Here is a 20,448-nt window from a genome sequence, read left to right as displayed (position 1 = left end):
CACCACCTACCGCAGCAAGTCTAGTGTTTATGTTACTCTATCATTCGTGTTATGCACCAAATGACAGGACAGTGGGATCAGGGTTGCCAGGTCAGTGAAAACAAAACCAGCCCAATAGTGAATTGTTCCGCAGTTTTTCACCCTCCATCCTTCCGGGGGGGGGGTTCGCTTTAACCCATGGACTAAAAACAACCTGTGGCAACAGTGTAAATGTAGCCCAAATCTGCGGAATAAATGTGGACTTGGCAACCCTGGGCGGACTCCCACCCGCAGTAAAGGTAAAAGCGCCCGCTCCTGTGAGATTTGCGTTTGCATTGCGATCCCAACCCAATGCAGACCTCTACTATAGGCTTCTTTTTCTTTATGCAATATATATATATATATATATGAGACCCAGCTCTGGAGTTGTTGCCTCTGTAGTGGACATTCTATTTCAGTGTATTCCTCTGAGACCTCACGTGTCACAGTTATAAGTCTGGATGTCCTGTACAGAGCACATTCAGAGCTTTACAGAGATATTAAATGATTGGCAGTTTCACCAGGACCACACCCTCTCCTAGCTCTTTAAATATGGCTAAATATAATTTAGTGAAACATTTTACATCCTTATGGAAATATGATTATATTTTGTAATTGTCATTTAAATCTGAATAATTTTCAAATTGTTTGTCATAAAGCAACATTTCAGGAAAATGTTATGGGTTTTCAATTCAAATATGACTTTCTGTTATGAAACAGGGCATCATTTCATACATGTCCACTGTAGAGGACACCGGGACTAAAATTATGTTTATTATGCATTTTGGGAGACATAGCAATAGAATAGGAAAATTAATTATAAATTGATTTTCTTATGAAATATTAGATATTATTATGAAAATCTGGCCAATTATTACTCCCATTATGACAATTCTTTTTTCAACACACTGTCCCAACAGCAACACATTAATATGCAAATTAGATACAGTATAGATACACTGTGTTTAATGGGAAAACCAGATTATGGACATTTTTACACACATATTGCATAAAACAAAATGGTATATCAAATCATTTTGTTATTTATTTATTTATAACATAGTTGAGAATCATCCTTAAAGTTCAGTATAAAAAAACAAAAGTATTTTTGTATCTTTGTGAAATTACGGTTGAGCCGCTGATGTCACATGGACTATTTTAATGATGTCTTTGCTACGTTTCTGAGCCTTGATCGTGTTCGGATCCTTGCTGTCTGTGGAGGGTCAGAGAGCTCTCGGAGTTCATCAGAAATATCTTAATTTGTGTTCTGAAGAGGAACAAAGGTCTTACGGGTTTGGAATCACATGAGGGAGAGTAATTAATGACAGAATTGTCATTTTTGGGTGAACTAATCCTTTAATAGTACTAAAATACTGTAGGGTTCTTTTTCTTTATGCAGAATAATTATAATAGTTATATATATATATAGAGAGAGAGAGAGAGAGAGAGAGAGAGAGATTGTTTGTTGTTCTTGAAATGTGACCTGGGTATTCATTCATGAGATTAACCCTTCATATTCTCACTTCATCAAACTTACCTTCCGTTTGACAAATTTGTCCCAGTAGTTGTTGGGGAAAGACCTGCCCAAAGCACACAAACCGTGTTTAATTCTTCATGGACACGGTCACATAATATCAGACAATGCAAATACATTTTCTTTCCTTCATGAAACTCAATTTAAGAGCCGTCTCATGAGGACGTGCTGAATGAATCAGTGCTGTTGTGATGTCAAACGACAGACTCACGGCGTGTTGATGACGAGTCTGTCCCACTGGCCTTTAATATCATCATCACACGGCTGCTCGGTGATGTAGAGCCCATCAAACTCCAGCTTGCGTGCGATCTCCTTCTCGCGCTTGAACACCACCAGCGGCACCTGAGCAGTGAAGAAGAAGAGGTTTAGCTGCGCCGATGAGCTCTTCACAAACACATGACTCGTGGGTAATCAGCACCTTCAGATAGTAATATCCCAGCACACAGAGGAAGGAGATGAGTGTGTGCATGACGGCGAGGAAGCGCAGGGCCGGCGCCATGTAACCCGTGCTCTCCTGAAGAACGAAATACTCCACCACACCTTCATCCTCCTCCTCTCGCCGCGTCCACGGGTCCAGATCATCAGAGTCCTCACCGGTCACCTGCACACAACATGTTTCTTTATCACGCATTTAGCATTTTTGATACACACAGTGTAGGGAAAGAAAGAATTTACCACAAGAAAAAAAAATAAAAAATCAGGCAAAAGGAAGATAATGGCAAAAAAAACGCTTCTTTTTTTTATGCATACAGGGTGGAAAAATAAAAACAATTAATTACTAAATATTTAATTATGGTAATGATAAAAATCAAATAAATTAATGTGATTTCATTTTTTTTTTTTTTTGGTACATACTTGGTGGGAAGAGAAAAAAAATGTACCACAAAAAAAAAAAAACAATTATGCAAAAGGAAGGTAATGACAAAAATAAAATAAAAATAATTAAAATGTAGGCTTACGTTGGTGTTTTTTTGTTTGTTTGTTTAAAAAAATAAAATTCAGGCAAAAGGAAGATAATGTCAAAAATAAAATAAAAAATGTGGGCTTATGTTTTTTGTTTTTTTTTAAAACACTTCTATTTTTTTTTATACATACAGGGTAGAAAAAGAAAAACAAGAAAAACAAAACAAAAGGTAATTATGAAAATCAAATAAATAAATAAATAAATGTGATTTAATTTTTTTTTTATTTATGATTTATTTGTAATTTGTTGATACATACAGGGTGGGAAGAGAGAAAAAAAACGAAATAATAATAATAAAGACAAAAGGGAGATAATGAATAAATAAGAATGTAAAAAAATATATTTTTTAGATTTATGATTTATCATTTTTTGATACATACAGGGTGGGGACAAATCAATGAATTACTAAATAATAAAAAATAATTCCGACAAGAGGGAAGCAATGATAAATAAATAATTAAATACATTACAAATAAATATATAAATACATGTAAGCTCATGTTTTTATTTAAAAGTGGAAACACCCCAGCCTTTCTAAACCTTCCAACAAGACAATGACCCCAAGCACACTTCCAAGCTGTGCAGATACTATCTGGAGAGGAATCAGTCAGCTGGCATCATGTCTGTCATGGAATGGCCTCCACAATCACCCAACCTCAACCCAATTGAGCTACTATGGGAGGAACTGGACCGTGATGTCCATAAGAAGTGTCCAACCAGTGTGAATCATCTTTGGGCAATCCTTCAGGAGGCTTGGAGTAATATACAGGATCAAGTCAATGTTTGAATAAACTGAGAGCTCGGATGCCCAGATTATGCAGAGCTGTAATAGCTGCTAATGCTGGATATTTTGATGAATCAAAAATTTAAGTTTTATCTATGTATAAACTGTTTATGTAATAAAATATGTTTTCGTAGTTTGTGTTGTCCTTATCAGTGCAAAATTATCACAAATTAAAAAGGATTCATGCCAATATTGTCCAAAACCCCACTTTTCTAGAGCGCTTCCAAACTTTTGGAGGGCAGTGTATATACAGGGTATGTAGAGGAGAAAATAAAAATAACAATTCAGACAAAAGGGATAAAATTACATAAATAATCAATAAATATAAATAAAATAAATGTAGTTATTTATGTTTTATGAGTTTAAACATACAGTGAAAGAAATCATTATTAAATTAAAAAAATAACAGACAAATGGGAAGTAATGATGAATGAATGAATAGATAAACAAACGTGCTCATGCTTTTTTATTTATGATCTATTTCTATGTTTAGATACATACAGGGCGGGGAAAAAACAAAACCATCAGACAAAAGGGAGGTAAAGATGAAATTAAATGTTTAAAGTTGTTGTATCAAATCTCTGCTCACCTTGTAGAAGAGCAGAATGAAGTTGATGGCGAACGCCACGAACAGAGCCAGGAATCGCAGGTTGTAGAAGTTTCTGGCCAGATAATTCTGAAAACAGAGTTATGTTTAGTGTTTGAGTGACTGTGGGTTCAGAATCTCTTCAGTCTAACGAATGGAGAAACACATCATTTACACGAGTCATTAGGAAGGTAAACGAGAAACCTTCAGTGACCTAAACTCCTCATCCAAACGTTCTGAAGCACTATTCAGACAAAACACTCTCCAAATACATTTGAGCCTCTCTTCATGAGGATTGTGTGGAATTAGTCATGAGTTTTATATAAAGATATAAGTGACCCTGGAGCACAAAACCAGTCGTGAGGGTCAATTTTGTGAAATTGTGATTTATACATCATCTGAAAGCTGAATAAATAATCTTTCCATTGATGTATGGTTTGTTATGATAGGACAATATTTGTCTGAGATACAACTATTAGAAAATCTGGAATCTGAGGGAGCAAAAAAATCTAAATATTGAGAAAATCTCCTTTAAAGTTGTTCAAATGAAGTTCTTAGAAATGCATATTACTAATCAAAAATGAAGTTTTGATATATTTACGGTAGGAAATTTACTAAATATCTTGATGGAACATGATCTTAATATCCTAATGATTTTTGTCATAAAAGAGAAATGTATAATTTTGAGCCATACAATGTATTGTTGTCTATTGCTACAGATATACCTGTGCTACTGATGACTGCTTTTGTGCTCCAGGGGTCACATATAAAGAAATCTGACGTTCCTCACCAGGGTTTTGGTCTGATAGACGTCCAGACCGGCTAAAAACGCGGCCATGAAGGCCTCGGCCTGCTCCTTCCTCGGACCGCGTCTCTTCTTCAGCGGCTTCTTCTCGTCTGACAGCGAGTCTGACACACTCTCCTCTTTGCCCTTGTCCTGGTCTTTCTTCTCTCCGTCCTCCACACTGTGGACGTAAACACACACGTGAACACACACACACACACACACACACACATACATACACACGCACGCACACGCGTGAACACAGACACACACACACACAGACACACACACAGACACACACAGACACACACAGACACACACACAGACACACACACAGACACACACAGACACACACAGACACACACAGACACACACACAGACACACACACACACACACACACAAACAGACACACACAAACACACACACACACACACACACACACACAAACAGACACACACAAACACACACACACACACACACACACACACACACACACACAAACACACACACACACACACACACTCACTCAGCCTTCTCAGACTCGGATTTGGTCTCAGTTTCAGCGGCCTGTTTACTGGCGGCTTCCTGCACAGAAAACACACCAGATTCATTAATAAACAGCATTTTATGTGAATTTAAAAAAAAAATTCTAATGTATACTACGAGTCAAAAGTTTGTGTTCAGTAAGATTTTTTAATGTTTATTTCTGTGATCTGCAGCTGTATTTTCAGCATCATTACTGCAGTCTTCAGTGTCACATGATCTTCAGAAATCATTCTAATATACTGATTTACTGCTCAACAAACATTTCTGATTATTATCCATGTTGAAAACAGTTGTGCTGCACCATATTTTTGTGGCAAAAAGGGAGGTAATAATGCAAAAATAAAATAAATTAAAATAAATATATATTTTTTTATTTCATGATTTATTTCTAAGATTTTGACACAGGGTGGAAGAGAAATAATTACAAAAAAAATAGTCATGATAAATAAATAATCAGAAATGTTTGTTGAGCAGTAAATCAGTATATTATTATGATTTCTGAAGATCATGTGACTCTGAAGACTGCAGATCACAGAAATAAATTACAGTTTAACACATTCACATAGAAATCAGTTATTATAAATTATATTTCATAATTTTACTGCATTTATGATCAAATAAACGCAGCCATAGTGAGCAGAACAGACTCTTTTAGAGACTGAGGCTGTGAACACACACCTGAACTTTCTTCTGACGGACGGCGCTGGCTAAAGACGGAGTGTCCACTCCCATCACCTCAGACACGTCTCCCAGCCCCGGCTCCATGCCATGCTTGCCTCCTTCCCTCCTGGGCTGGATGTTCATCAGCTCCGTCAAGAGGTCCATCTCGGCCTGGTCTCCCGCCGCCATGCGTCCGAGCTCCGCAACCGACGACACGTCACAGTACTCCAGCTTCTCCAGCTCTAGAACGTCTCCGTGGATCCCGAACTGCGTGGGATCCGGCATGTTCCCCAGAATATCCGTCACCTTCATGTTCTTGGCTCCTTCCACGAGACCGCCACCGAACAGTGTGGACCATAAGATGTGGAAGAAACCCCAGACCAAGCTGTAGAGGAAGCGGAACATGCCTATGAAGATCATCCAGAAGAAGAAGAAAAATCCCCGGATCATCTCCCGGATGCTCATTTTCCTCAGCTTGCGATACTGTCTCCTCATGCTCCTGAAGGTCATCAGCTGACGCAGGTTGGAGAGACTCTTCCTCATGGAGACGCAGGCCAGAGCGAACGCTGAGGAAGACTCCAGCACGCCATCTTCCTCGTCCGTGTCTAGATCCACGCTCTGAGCATCATCTTCATCATCATCATCCTCCTCTTGTCTCTCAGCAGCATCCGGCTCGGAGATCAGAGATGCCAGCTGCATCTCGAAGATGGTGTCCTCGCAGAAGTTGACAAACAGCTCCATCTTCTCGGATTCTCCACCCTTGTTCACCACGTCGAAGATGAACTGCCGCTTGGACTCTTTGACCTGCGGTTTAAACGACACTTAATATTCATGAATATTTATTTAAATGCACTGACACTATCAGATGAGAACAAAACTTGAACTGAATTGATCTGAATAATGGCTCTATTGTCTCCCGTAGAGCTGCTTTACAGATGAAATTGAACTTGGTTTTATAATTGATGAATTTTGCAACATTGACAGTAATTGAACTGAACCAACAATTAACTGAATTGAACTTGTGTCATAACTGATTAACAGAATTGAATCAGCACTTCACTCATTTGATCTGAATAATGAAACTATTGTCTTCTATAAAGTTGTTTTTATAGCTGAATTGAATTAGTTTCATAATTGATGCATTTTGCAACATTGACAGTTATTGGCTTTATCTAGACCAAGATGGCGGCGCGTACACATTGCGAGGCTCAGCGTCTCTCCAGTTTTTGCAATTTTGCAGTATTTTTCCTGCTCATCTCGGGTCTGTTCGCACTGAACAGCTTTTCCTTAACATCATACACCCGACAGGAGCTTTTGGATATCGGTCTGCACTTTTCCAACAGTTTTAGAACCAATCATCGACTCATCCCTGAGATCTCCTGAACACCCGAGGCTACGCACTCTGCTCGGCCGGGTGGAAGTGCTCACAGGCGATGCCGAGATCGTAAACAAAGGCGGGGGAAGCGCGGAGGACTAAGAGCTAAGCTAAAGCTAACACCGCACCGGCTCTCTTTACCCAGCATTTTCCTCACTAATGTGTGGTCATTGGTGAACAAAATGGATGAGATACGACTTCGCATCACCCATAGTAAGAAACTTTTGGACTGCAATGTCATGGTTTTCACTGAAACATGGCTACATAGCCACATACCCAATAATGCTATTGATCTAACCGGACGCTACACGCTCCGAGCAGATAGAATGGCAGATGACTCCGGCAAGACCAGAGGCGGAGGATTGTGCATTTATGTAAACAAAGCTTGGTGTACGAACTCTGACATTGTTGAAGACACTGCTCACCTAACCTAGAGTTTCTCATGGTTAAGTGTAGACCTTTCTATCTGCCGCGGGAGTTCACTTCCACCATTATAACTGCAGCCTATATTCCCCCGGATGCTAATGCAAAACTTGCTATGACCGAACTGCATGCGGCCATTAGTAAACAGCAGACTGTACACCCGGAGGCTGCATTTATTGTTGTAGGTGATTTTAATCACTCCAACTTAAAGACAGTGCTCCCCAAATTCCATCAGCATGTCTCCTGCCACACTAGAGGAGACAAAACTTTGGATCATGTTTACACAAACATCGCTGGAGCTTACATCGCGACTCCCCTCCCCCACCTGGGACAGTCTGATCACCTTTCTTTGTTTCTGACCCCCAAGTATTCACCCCTCATCAACCGTGTGAAGCCATCAGTGAAGACCATCAAAGTGTGGCCAATGGGAGCAGAGTCTGTACTTCAGGACAAGTTTCAACACACAGACTGGAGTATGTTTGCTTCCCAGGCTGCCAGTGGCTCTCACACGGACATTGACATCTATACCACCTCTGTACTGGATTACATCAATACCTCCATTGACAGTGTTACAACAGAGAAACAGATCACAACGTACCCTAATCAGAAGCCATGGGTGAACAAGGAGGTGCGGCTCCTGCTGAAAGCCCGCAACACTGCTTTCAGATCAGATGACGCTCAGGCCTACAGCATATCCAGGGCTAACCTGAAGAGGGGCATCAAGAAGGCCAAGCACTGCTACAAGCTAAAGATAGAGGAGCATTTTTCCAACTCTGACCCCCGGCGCATGTGGCAGGGCATCCAGGTCATCAGTGACTACAAGCCATGCAACTCCACTCCAACGGTCACAGACGTCTCCTTCCTTAATGAGCTAAATTACTTTTATGCTCGCTTTGACAATAACAACAAGGAGACAGCCACCAAGATCACACTCTCAGGAGACCATCAGACCCTCAAACTCACCTCCACAGATGTCTGCACAGCATTGAGCTGGATCAATGCATGCAAGGCTGCTGGCCCCGACGGCATTCCTGGACGTGTGCTCAGGATATGTGCAGAGCAGCTCGCAGGGGTCTTCACAGACATTTTCAACCTGTCCCTCACCCAAGCAACTGTGTCAACATGCTTTAAGTCCACATCCATTGTGCCAGTGCCGAAACACTCCTCCCCGATGTGCCTGAATGACTACCGCCCCGTAGCACTCACACCAATTGTTATGAAGTGCTTTGAGCGACTGGTCCTGGCACACCTCAAGAACTGCCTCCCACCCACACTGGACCCACACCAATTTGCCTATTGAAGCAATAGGAGCACTGAGGATGCAGTATGCACAGTACTGCACTCGGTACTCACACACTTGGATAACAACAACACATATGTACGGATGTTGTTTGTTGATTTCAGCTCAGCATTCAACACCATCATTCCCTCCAAGTTGACCACTAAACTTGGAGACTTGGGTGTTAACACCTCCCTTTGCAGCTGGATTATGGACTTTCTGACCAACAGACCTCAGCATGTTAGGTCAGGCCACACCTGCTCCACCACCATCACACTCAACACCAGCGTGCCACAGGGCTGTGTGCTGAGCCCATTTCTCTACTCCCTCTACACCCATGACTGCAGGCCTGTGAGAACTTATTGTGGACTTCAGGAAGAAGAAAAGTGGCACGCATGACCCCATCCACATTAACGGGATGGTTGTTGAACGTGTCTCCAGCTTCAAGTTCCTGGAACCCACATCTCGGAGGACCTGACCTGGACCATCAACACATCCAGCCTAGTCAAGAAGGCTCACCAACGCCTCTTCTTCCTTAGGACACTGAAGAAGAACCACTTGTCTCCAGCCATCCTGGTGAACTTCTACCGATGTGTGATCGAAAACATCCTGACCAACTGTATCACAGTCTGGTATGGGAACTGCTCAGTTGCTGGCCGCAAGGCACTGCAGAGGGTGGTGAAAACCGCCCAACGCATCACAGGGACACCACTTCCTGCCATTGAGGACGTCCAGAGAAAACGCTGTTTACGTCGAGCTCGTGGCATTCTTAAGGACTCCTCTCACCCTGACCATAGACTGTTTAACTTACTGCCCTCTGGGAGGCGCTTCAGGAGCCTCCGAACAAAGACCAGCAGACTCAGGAACAGCTTTTTCTCTACAGCTGTCTCCCTACTGAACTCTTCCCGATGATACCCCCTCACACACCACTACAAACTCTTCACCCTTCCCCATCACTAAATCGGTAAAAAAAAAAAAAAACCCATCTACACACGGAGTACTATGTACTGGAAATTTTTATTTTCTATGCACTTTCAGTGTTCATTGCACTAGTGTTTATTTATCTTAATGTATAGCTTATTCTGACAACAGGGGCAGTCGTGGCCTAGTGGATAGAGAGTCGGACTTGTAACCCGAATGTCATGGGTTCGAGTCTCAGGTCCGCCAGGGATTGTAGGTCGGGGGAGTGAATAAGACAACACTCTCTCCACCCTCGATACCACGAATCCCCAACTGCTTCCTGATTCTCTCTGGAATGGATTCTGAGCTTATATTTTAACAGCAGATGGCGCTCTAATCTAGTTTTTATCCACACACTCAAATGCTGATGAAGAAGAGCGTTGAAGAACACTTGTGCTTTCGGCTGAGTCTGTAATCTCACCTCAGCTCAGAATGCTTTTATGATGCGAGATTAATGTAAACCGCCCACTTTGAACACCCTTGTAATTCGCTTCAATTCATTTCTCGATTCGCGATGCATAGATTTATTTTCCCAGCCCTAATAAAACGCTGTAGAAACTAATGCGAATGGTTTTGACCTGCGGTTTCTCCCATTGCGTTCGGCTGGACTCGCTGATCTCGAAGTAAACCCTCTCGATCCTCTTTCCGCCGCCCATGATCTCGATGCGACCCAGGTAGGGCTCGAAGTAGTTCAGAACGCTCTCAGCCAGGTTCAGGAAGGTGGAAAGTCGGGAATCGTGAGGCATGTGCTCCGACAGGTTGGTGAGAAGAACCGCCACGTTGAAGCCGATATCCTTGGCGGGTTCGTGGAAGCGCTTGACGAACTCTTCGTAGTTGAACATGTCATTCTCGTCGGCCTCGGCACAAGACAGCAGGAACTCGATCTCAGACTGGGAGTACTGCTTCTGGTTCTCCATGGACTTCTGGAACTCCTTCTTGGAGATGACGCCTTTACGGTTAGGGTCGTGCTCCTTGAAGTTCTCCGAGGTGGTCAGATCTTTCAGCTTGAGGAACATGTCGAAGAACTTGAGAATCATCTCCACGTTGCTGGAGGACTCCACCAGAGTGTCCACCATCTGCTTGCCGATGGTCCCATTCACCACATTTCCTGCAGGAGAACAACGAAAACAGAGTTTTATCTAGGGTTCGTTTTGATTACTGTGTGTCGTTGTGTAGTCTTAAAGGGACAGTTCACCCAAAAATGAAAATTCCATCATTATTTACTCTCCCTCAAGTCGTTCCAAACCTGTATGAGTTTCTTTTTTCTATTGAACACCAGTGGCGAGTGCCGACTTTTTTGTAACCGGGTATGCTGAGTTATAAGATTAAGAACCCCCCCCCCCCCAATCGGCTTTTAGGACACACTCAAAGAGGGATCACAGATGACAAATAAGAAACACCGTGGCAGGTGTCGATTTAAAAGTATACACATTTCCTACCTTGTTTGTAAATGAAATTCATTTCCAATCCTTCTTCTATCTTTCAGGGTTATCTATTTATTTTAGCTGGTTTTCCAAGTAAAAACAGTCAAATAACGTTTACACGTAGTTACGTTATGATACGTAATATTCAGAGGGTGGGGAGATGGGGGATTTCCCCTGGTCTATATGTCTCTGCATCTGCTAAATTATTTTTTTTATTCCCAGTGAATAGGAGTTAAAACTACTCCAATAACAGACCATTCAAAATACCCAAAATATTAATATCTTTAAAATATTGCCAAGTAACGTTGCAGCCTGGCAAACAACAGTAAAATCATAGAAGGACTTTAACTGTAAGCGTCACGAGCATCCGCAGAACAAAGGGAACAATAACATCTTGATGTTCAAAAAGTTCAGAGGATTTATTTTTCTTTCTTTTCCTGATGTTTGTTATTATTAACATTATATATAGCCCACGTTTTTATAAAGCAACCGCAACTGGTAGATTTAAAGAAAATTACTGCCGTTTGGCAAATAAATCAGTCATTTATGTCTTAACTCTTTAAGCTTTAAGTTGCATTTCAAATGACAAGGGATCAACTTATAATCATGTTTATATTAATTATCCCAAAAACTTATTCTCTCAAATAGGTATGCAGAACAGCTTATATGGACGGAACGCCACTGTCAAACTAAATTCATACAGGTTTGGAACAATTTGAGGGAGAGTGAATGACAGAATTTTTGGGCAAACTATCACTTTAATTTCGTTATTTGTTGAAGACCTTTTTTGACAAAGATTATACAAATTGTCACTTATGCACCTCTGTGCCACAATACAAAGTATTTGTTGTTGTTGTTTTAATAGAAAAACATGAATATAAGTTGGAATTATTGCAATTAATTTTTGGAGTCACTGTTTTTGCATTTGAGTTTATTTTTCTGATAATATAATATATCAGGAAACTAGGCGAGTTCAAATAAAGCATGTGAGTCGATTTGTGCTTATCGGTGAAAATAAAATATCGTGCTTTTGTGCTTGATTTGTGCTTATCGGTGAAAATAAAATATCGTGCTTTTGTGCTTGATTTGTGCTTATCGGTGAAAGTGCAATACTTCTGTTAGAAAAACATTTTGTAATTTGAAATAAACACTAACTGAAAAATATTATTAAAATATTTTAAACAACTAGGTTTATTTCAGCAAGATGCAAAGACAATGTTTCTAATTTTCATTTAGTTTAGCTAAAAAAAATAAAACTGAAACAAAAATGAAAACAAGAAAACCTAATAATAATTGTACATTTTCAAAACTAAAACTGAAATAAAATAAAAACTAGACAGACATTTAAATAATAATAATAATAATAATAATAATAAAAATGACAAAACAATCAACAGTGAATAAACCTTTAATCTGATCTGAACAATAACTCTATTGTCTTCTGTAGAGCTGCTTTACAGATGAAATTGCATTTGTTTCATAATAATTTCTCAAACAACAACAATCATCAGTTGTCGCAATTATAATTTTGAGTAAAATATTTGTGATCAGTTTCACTGTTATGCATCATATGACTGCTATACACTAAAATGTGCCTAAGTTTTAATTGACTAAATCTAGACTAACATTCCCAAACTTTAGTCAACTAAAACTTGACTAAACAAAAAAACAGGACAAGTTGACTAAATATGATAAAAACTAAAAAGGTAATTTGACACAGGACTAAGACTAAATTAAAAAACATCTAACAAAATGAATGTTTGTGCAGTAGAACCTTCCAGCAGCGACAACATCATGACTATCATGTCCTTCTGCAGATCCATCAGCTCCTTCAGCAGCTCGATCTGACTGGAGTCCTGTGAGGAATCAAGAGAGAAGTTCATTAGTGTGATGAAGAGGAGTGATGGAGCGGCAGAGAGTCGCTGTGATGGTCTGGATGCTTTCATTTACTAAATCATCTTTAATCTGCAAATGCACCATCAAACAACACCAGCTCAAGGCCTCGATCTCATCTCAGCATCAGTGACGGGACTCCAGCAGCTGATGATGATGATGATGATGATGTACACTGACACGCTCAGGCTGTGTGGAGAGACATCTAGTGTTCACAGACGCTACTGCAGATATAGCTCTGGCCTTCGACAGCTTCAGCTCTCACAGCAGTATAATAACAGATCAACACAGAATCAGGATACACAGACAGTGACTGAATAATGCACCTGTGACAGCTTCATCTGCATGTTGGCGAAGACGTGCAAAAATCCGACGACGGCGTCCCAGAGTCTGCTGTGAGCCAAACCCTGCTGGTTCCCGATACACGGACCCTGAATGAGACATATGCAATGAAGACTGGAGGACTTCCTGTGACTGTTCTCAGATTAAATTAAAATTAGAAGACAGTCTGTGTGTGTGTGTATAATATATATATGTTAGTGTGTGTGTGAGTGTTACACAGAATTATAATCTATTTAAAAAAATAAAAACTAAATTAGACATACTAAATACATATAAAGTAATAAGAAATAAAATGAAATAAAAAATATACATAATATTAAACAAAACAATAAAGATGAAATATAATTCTAGAAATACATAATATAAACATGCATAATACAAAACACAAAATGATAAATAACAATTATATATATATATAACAAATAAAATAGTCATAAGTCATGAAACAGAGAAAAATTAAATCAAACAGTCAAATAAAAGTGAACCTAAAATATTTTCAAATGTGTTTTAAGATAAGAAACCACAAGAAAGCTTTCATATGGACAATTTGAAGAAAATAAACGTCTTCATGTTACCTGTATGTATTCAGTGAGTGAGTTGAAGATCTGTTTGGCTACAGCGAGAGCTCTAGAGAAATTCCGCTGACCCGCCTCGTCCATCACGTCTTTACCAGAGTAATACCAGTAAAAATCACTGATCGATTCCTGCAGAACACAGGACAACATTAATGTTAAAGGGTTAATTCACCTAAAAATGAAAATTAGCCCATGTTTTTCTACTAGGGTATTGCTTTGCAGTTAAGGTGTTTTGAGTGGTTACTAGGGCGTTGCTATGTGGTTATGGTGTTTTAAGTGGGTACTAGGGTATTGCTTTGCAGTTAAGGTGTTTTGAGTGGTTACTAGGACGTTGCTATGTGGTCATGGTCTTTTGAGTGGTTACTAGGACGTTGCTATGTGGTCATGGTGTTTTGAGTGGTTACTAGGGCATTGCTATGTGGTTATGGTGTTTTAAGTGGGTACTAGGGTGTTGCTTTGCAGTTATGGTGTTTTGAGTGGTTACTAGGGCGTTGCTATGTGGTTATGGTGTTTTGAGTGGTTACTAGGGCGTTGCTATGTGGTTATGGTGTTTTGAGTGGTTACTAGGGCGTTGCTATGTGGTCATGGTCTTTTGAGTGTTTACTAGGACGTTGCTATGTGGTCATGGTCTTTTGAGTGGTTACTAGGGCGTTGCTATGTGGTTATGGTGTTTTGAGTGGTTACTAGGGCGTTGCTATGTGGTCATGGTCTTTTGAGTGTTTACTAGGACGTTGCTATGTGGTCATGGTCTTTTGAGTGGTTACTAGGGCGTTGCTATGTGGTTATGGTGTTTTAAGTGGGTACTAGGGTATTGCTTTGCAGTTATGGTGTTTTGAGTGGTTACTAGGGCGTTGCTATGTGGTTATGGTGTTTTGAGTGGTTACTAGGACGTTGCTATGTGGTTATGGTGTTTTAAGTGGGTACTAGGGTATTGCTTTGCAGTTAAGGTGTTTTGAGTGGTTACTAGGACGTTGCTATGTGGTCATGGTCTTTTGAGTGGTTACTAGGACGTTGCTATGTGGTTATGGTCTTTTGAGTGGTTACTAGGACGTTGCTATGTGGTCATGGTCTTTTGAGTGGTTACTAGGGCGTTGCTATGTGGTTATGGTGTTTTAAGTGGGTACTAGGGTATTGCTTTGCAGTTAAGGTGTTTTGAGTGGTTACTAGGACGTTGCTATGTGGTCATGGTCTTTTGAGTGGTTACTAGGACGTTGCTATGTGGTCATGGTCTTTTGAGTGGTTACTAGGACGTTGCTATGTGGTCATGGTGTTTTGAGTGGTTACTAGGGCATTGCTATGTGGTTATGGTGTTTTAAGTGGGTACTAGGGTGTTGCTTTGCAGTTATGGTGTTTTGAGTGGTTACTAGGGCGTTGCTATGTGGTTATGGTGTTTTGAGTGGTTACTAGGGCGTTGCTATGTGGTTATGGTGTTTTGAGTGGTTACTAGGGCGTTGCTATGTGGTCATGGTCTTTTGAGTGTTTACTAGGACGTTGCTATGTGGTCATGGTCTTTTGAGTGGTTACTAGGGCGTTGCTATGTGGTTATGGTGTTTTGAGTGGTTACTAGGGCGTTGCTATGTGGTCATGGTCTTTTGAGTGTTTACTAGGACGTTGCTATGTGGTCATGGTCTTTTGAGTGGTTACTAGGGCGTTGCTATGTGGTTATGGTGTTTTAAGTGGGTACTAGGGTATTGCTTTGCAGTTATGGTGTTTTGAGTGGTTACTAGGGCGTTGCTATGTGGTTATGGTGTTTTGAGTGGTTACTAGGACGTTGCTATGTGGTTATGGTGTTTTAAGTGGGTACTAGGGTATTGCTTTGCAGTTAAGGTGTTTTGAGTGGTTACTAGGACGTTGCTATGTGGTCATGGTCTTTTGAGTGGTTACTAGGACGTTGCTATGTGGTTATGGTCTTTTGAGTGGTTACTAGGACGTTGCTATGTGGTCATGGTCTTTTGAGTGGTTACTAGGGCGTTGCTATGTGGTTATGGTGTTTTAAGTGGGTACTAGGGTATTGCTTTGCAGTTAAGGTGTTTTGAGTGGTTACTAGGACGTTGCTATGTGGTCATGGTCTTTTGAGTGGTTACTAGGACGTTGCTATGTGGTCATGGTCTTTTGAGTGGTTACTAGGACGTTGCTATGTGGTCATGGTGTTTTGAGTGGTTACTAGGGCATTGCTATGTGGTTATGGTGTTTTAAGTGGGTACTAGGGCGTTGCTATGTGGTTATGGTGTTTTGAGTGGTTACTAGGGCGTTGCTATGTGGTCATGGTCTTTTGAGTGTTTACTAGGACGTTGCTATGTGGTCATGGTCTTTTGAGTGGTTACTAGGGCGTTGCTATGTGGTTATGGTGTTTTGAGTGGTTACTAGGGCGTTGCTATGTGGTCATGGTCTTTTGAGTGTTTACTAGGACGTTGCTATGTGGTCATGGTCTTTTGAGTGGTTACTAGGACGTTGCTATGTGGTTATGGTGTTTTAAGTGGGTACTAGGGTATTGCTTTGCAGTTATGGTGTTTTGAGTGGTTACTAGGGCGTTGCTATGTGGTTATGGTGTTTTGAGTGGTTACTAGGACGTTGCTATGTGGTTATGGTGTTTTAAGTGGGTACTAGGGTATTGCTTTGCAGTTAAGGTGTTTTGAGTGGTTACTAGGACGTTGCTATGTGGTCATGGTCTTTTGAGTGGTTACTAGGACGTTGCTATGTGGTTATGGTCTTTTGAGTGGTTACTAGGACGTTGCTATGTGGTCATGGTCTTTTGAGTGGTTACTAGGGCGTTGCTATGTGGTTATGGTGTTTTAAGTGCGTACTAGGGTATTGCTTTGCAGTTATGGTGTTTTGAGTGGTTACTAGGGCGTTGCTATGTGGTTATGGTGTTTTGAGTGGTTACTAGGGCGTTGCTATGTGGTTATGGTGTTTTGAGTGGTTACTAGGGCCATGCTATGTGGTCATGGTCTTTTGAGTGTTTACTAGGACGTTGCTATGTGGTCATGGTCTTTTGAGTGGTTACTAGGACGTTGCTATGTGGTTATGGTGTTTTAAGTGGGTACTAGGGTATTGCTTTGCAGTTACGGTGTTTTGAGTGGTTACTAGGGCGTTGCTATGTGGTTATGGTGTTTTGAGTGGTTACTAGGATGTTGCTATGTGGTTATGGTGTTTTAAGTGGGTACTAGGGTATTGCTTTGCAGTTAAGGTGTTTTGAGTGGTTACTAGGACGTTGCTATGTGGTCATGGTCTTTTGAGTGGTTACTAGGACGTTGCTATGTGGTCATGGTCTTTTGAGTGGTTACTAGGACGTTGCTATGTGGTCATGGTCTTTTGAGTGGTTACTAGGGCGTTGCTATGTGGTTATGGTGTTTTAAGTGGGTACTAGGGTATTGCTTTGCAGTTATGGTGTTTTGAGTGGTTACTAGGGCGTTGCTATGTGGTTATGGTGTTTTGAGTGGTTACTAGGGCGTTGCTATGTGGTTATGGTGTTTTGAGTGGTTACTAGGGCGTTGCTATGTGGTCATGGTCTTTTGAGTGTTTACTAGGACGTTCCTATGTGGTCATGGTCTTTTGAGTGGTTACTAGGACGTTGCTATGTGGTTATGGTGTTTTAAGTGGGTACTAGGGTATTGCTTTGCAGTTAAGGTGTTTTGAGTGGTTACTAGGGCGTTGCTGTGCGGTTACAGTGTTTTGAGTTGAGTTGTGTGTGTGTGTGAGACAGAGAGAGAGAGACAGACAGGTGTGTGTGTGTGTGTGTGTGTGTGTGCACCTGCAGTCGGAGCAGATAGTCCACGGTGCTGATGATTATGTTGACTGTGGTTGTGTTTCCCGTCTGCGTCCTGAGAAAGTTCTGGAAGTCTGAAACACACACGAGTGTCACTCCAGCAGAAGCGTTTGTGTGATTCAGATGATCTATTATTCAGATTTCTCACCGTTATTGTGTCCTTCACACAGGAGCTGTAGGAACCTGAACAGATCTTTGGTGAACTCGTCATTCTGAAGAACTTTAGAGCCTTCAGGGAAACAGAGAAACTTCAGAGACGATTCCTTCAACAAAGATATGCTATAACAGATCCAGACGTCCACAGAGACGCTGTCTACTGGCAGCTTATCAGCATTCAGTGTTAATGTGTTAATTAGAAAACTAACTAACCGTGACATGCTCTGATCCAGGTAACATTGTATTTGAGGAGGTCATTTGATCACGTTCAGTATTATAATCACACTGATCTCAAGCAGAAGAACACAGACTGTAAATCATGATCTGCTCACAATATGCGAGTACGGTCACTGGATTTAAATAAATAAAGTTTGTGATGATTAATTACTGGTACTTTGTCAGATTGTAAAGCGCATGTTTAAGATCGGTCATTTATAAGATCCATGTTTGTTAATCAGATTCACATTTTCACGGTTCTCTGATGTCACTTAATGGTCACATCACAAGCAAGTACACAAATAAAATACTTTATCTTTTTATATATGTTTTATAAGTTTTTTATATGTTTGTTTTATTTAGATTTTTTACTTTAAAACCTATTCATTTTGATAAAAAATTTTAAATGAATTATTAGTAAGTGTTTTATTGTGATTTTCTTTATTTTAAAATGTATCATTTTATTCGTCTTGAAAGAGTGTTTGGTGTGTCTGGGACTGCCTTGAAGTAATTACACTGCATTGGCTCCCGGTCAGGTTTAGAGTTGATTTTAAAATTACGATGCTTACTTTTAAAGCATTGCATGGTCTGGCACCACATTACCTTACAGAATTGTTACATCCGTACACTCCTAATCGTAGATTGCGCTCCTCTCAGTCAAACTTGCTGGTTGTTCCTCAAACACTTCTAAGATCTATGGGTGATAGGGCTTTCTCTTTCTATGCTCCTGTCCTTTGGAATTCTCTGCCTCTTGAACTTAGGGAAGTTCAGAATTACGATATTATTATTATTAATAATTAGCTTTTCATCAACTCATAGATCCCAGATTGGGAAACCCTGATCTATAACATTACAGTAATTTGTGATTTTCAAACTCAGGGAAACTTCCTACTAAACATTAAAGGGTTTCATCCGTTAGTCGTGTGAATTTAGCATCACTTGCACATTAAGCACTTATTAAGAACAGGAAGATAAGCAAAGAAATACAGAGAGAGAGAGAGAAACGGACAGAAAGGAGGGACCAGCAGACGTCAGTGGGGTTCACTTCCTGTCACGTGACACATGCACTACATTCAGACAGACGGACAGACGGACGGACAGACAGGAGAATCTGAAGCGTGTATTTACCGCGCTCCCTCACGTTGACTGCCACCGATGACAAAAGATGACAAGAAGAAAGAAATCAACATACAAAAACAGACATAAGCAAAGGAGAAGAGACGGAAACTTCCAGAAGAACCAGAGATACTGACACTGAAACATCACCATCACTTATGCCTGCATCACATGATTCATGAAGCATGAACTATGAACCATACGCAACAGTCAGTCGTTCAAAACAAACCAAATCAACTATAAAGTGATACTACTGAGTGCATGCTGTATGATTCTACAGAATAACAGATAAAAAAGATGGTAAATCATAAAAAAATATAGTGAAAACTCAAAGTTTGTAAGCAACTGTAATACTGCACCATGAAGCAATCAAACAATCAAAATATGAAGAATAAGTCACATAAAAACCAGCTGAGCACATTTGGATGTGATTTCTTTCCCCTACAAAATTTCACATTTAAATGAATGTGTTACTGGCTGCTTGTGAAATTTAGGAGTCATTTTAACAGTGTAATTTTACAATTAAGTACTGAGCAATATTAATTAACAACATGTACTTTGATTTAGGGTTAGTTGCATGTAATTATGCATAATTTACTGTTACTATAAGTACATGTAATGTGTAACAAGGGCACTGTAATGTAACCAAAAATTGTTCTACACCTAATTGTTCAACAATTCATGTAATCAAAAATACAGTAAAAATTGTGAAATATTACTACAATTTAAACCAGCTGTTTTCTATGTGAATATGTGTTAAACTGTAATGTATTTCTATGATCTGCAGCTGTATTTTCAGCATCATTACTCCAGTCTTCAGTGTCACATGATCTTCAGAAATCATAATAATATACTGATTTGAACACAGTTGTGCTGCACAATATTTTTTTTGACATTTTATTTTTCAGGATTCACAGATGAATAGAAATATCAAAGGAACAGCATTTATTTGAAACAGAAATCTTTTGTAACATTATAAATGTTTTTACTGTCACTTTTGATCAATTGAATCCTTGATGAATAACAATATTAGAGTATATGCATGT

General features: G+C 40.1%; 1 protein-coding gene across 1 annotated transcript in view; it reads right to left on the bottom strand.

The window, feature by feature from the left end:
- Positions 1-20,448, bottom strand: part of LOC306850645 (ryanodine receptor 3) — a 174,514-nt gene that overhangs the window by 11,914 nt on the left and 142,152 nt on the right. The window contains 14 exon segments of the mRNA XM_079386378.1: positions 1,556-1,598; positions 1,764-1,894; positions 1,971-2,153; positions 3,890-3,976; positions 4,677-4,851; positions 5,198-5,256; positions 5,896-6,681; positions 10,493-11,022; positions 13,113-13,194; positions 13,558-13,662; positions 14,149-14,277; positions 17,900-17,988; positions 18,063-18,143; positions 19,415-19,432. Of these exon segments, the coding sequence (XP_079242504.1) occupies positions 1,556-1,598; positions 1,764-1,894; positions 1,971-2,153; positions 3,890-3,976; positions 4,677-4,851; positions 5,198-5,256; positions 5,896-6,681; positions 10,493-11,022; positions 13,113-13,194; positions 13,558-13,662; positions 14,149-14,277; positions 17,900-17,988; positions 18,063-18,143; positions 19,415-19,432 (2,498 nt within the window).

This window comes from Barbus barbus (genome assembly GCF_936440315.1).
Source record: "Barbus barbus genome assembly, chromosome: 30".
Taxonomy (NCBI): Eukaryota; Metazoa; Chordata; class Actinopteri; order Cypriniformes; family Cyprinidae; genus Barbus; species Barbus barbus.
The sequence above is the reverse complement of the archived record's forward strand: the minus strand, read 5'-3'. Positions and strand labels throughout refer to the sequence as shown.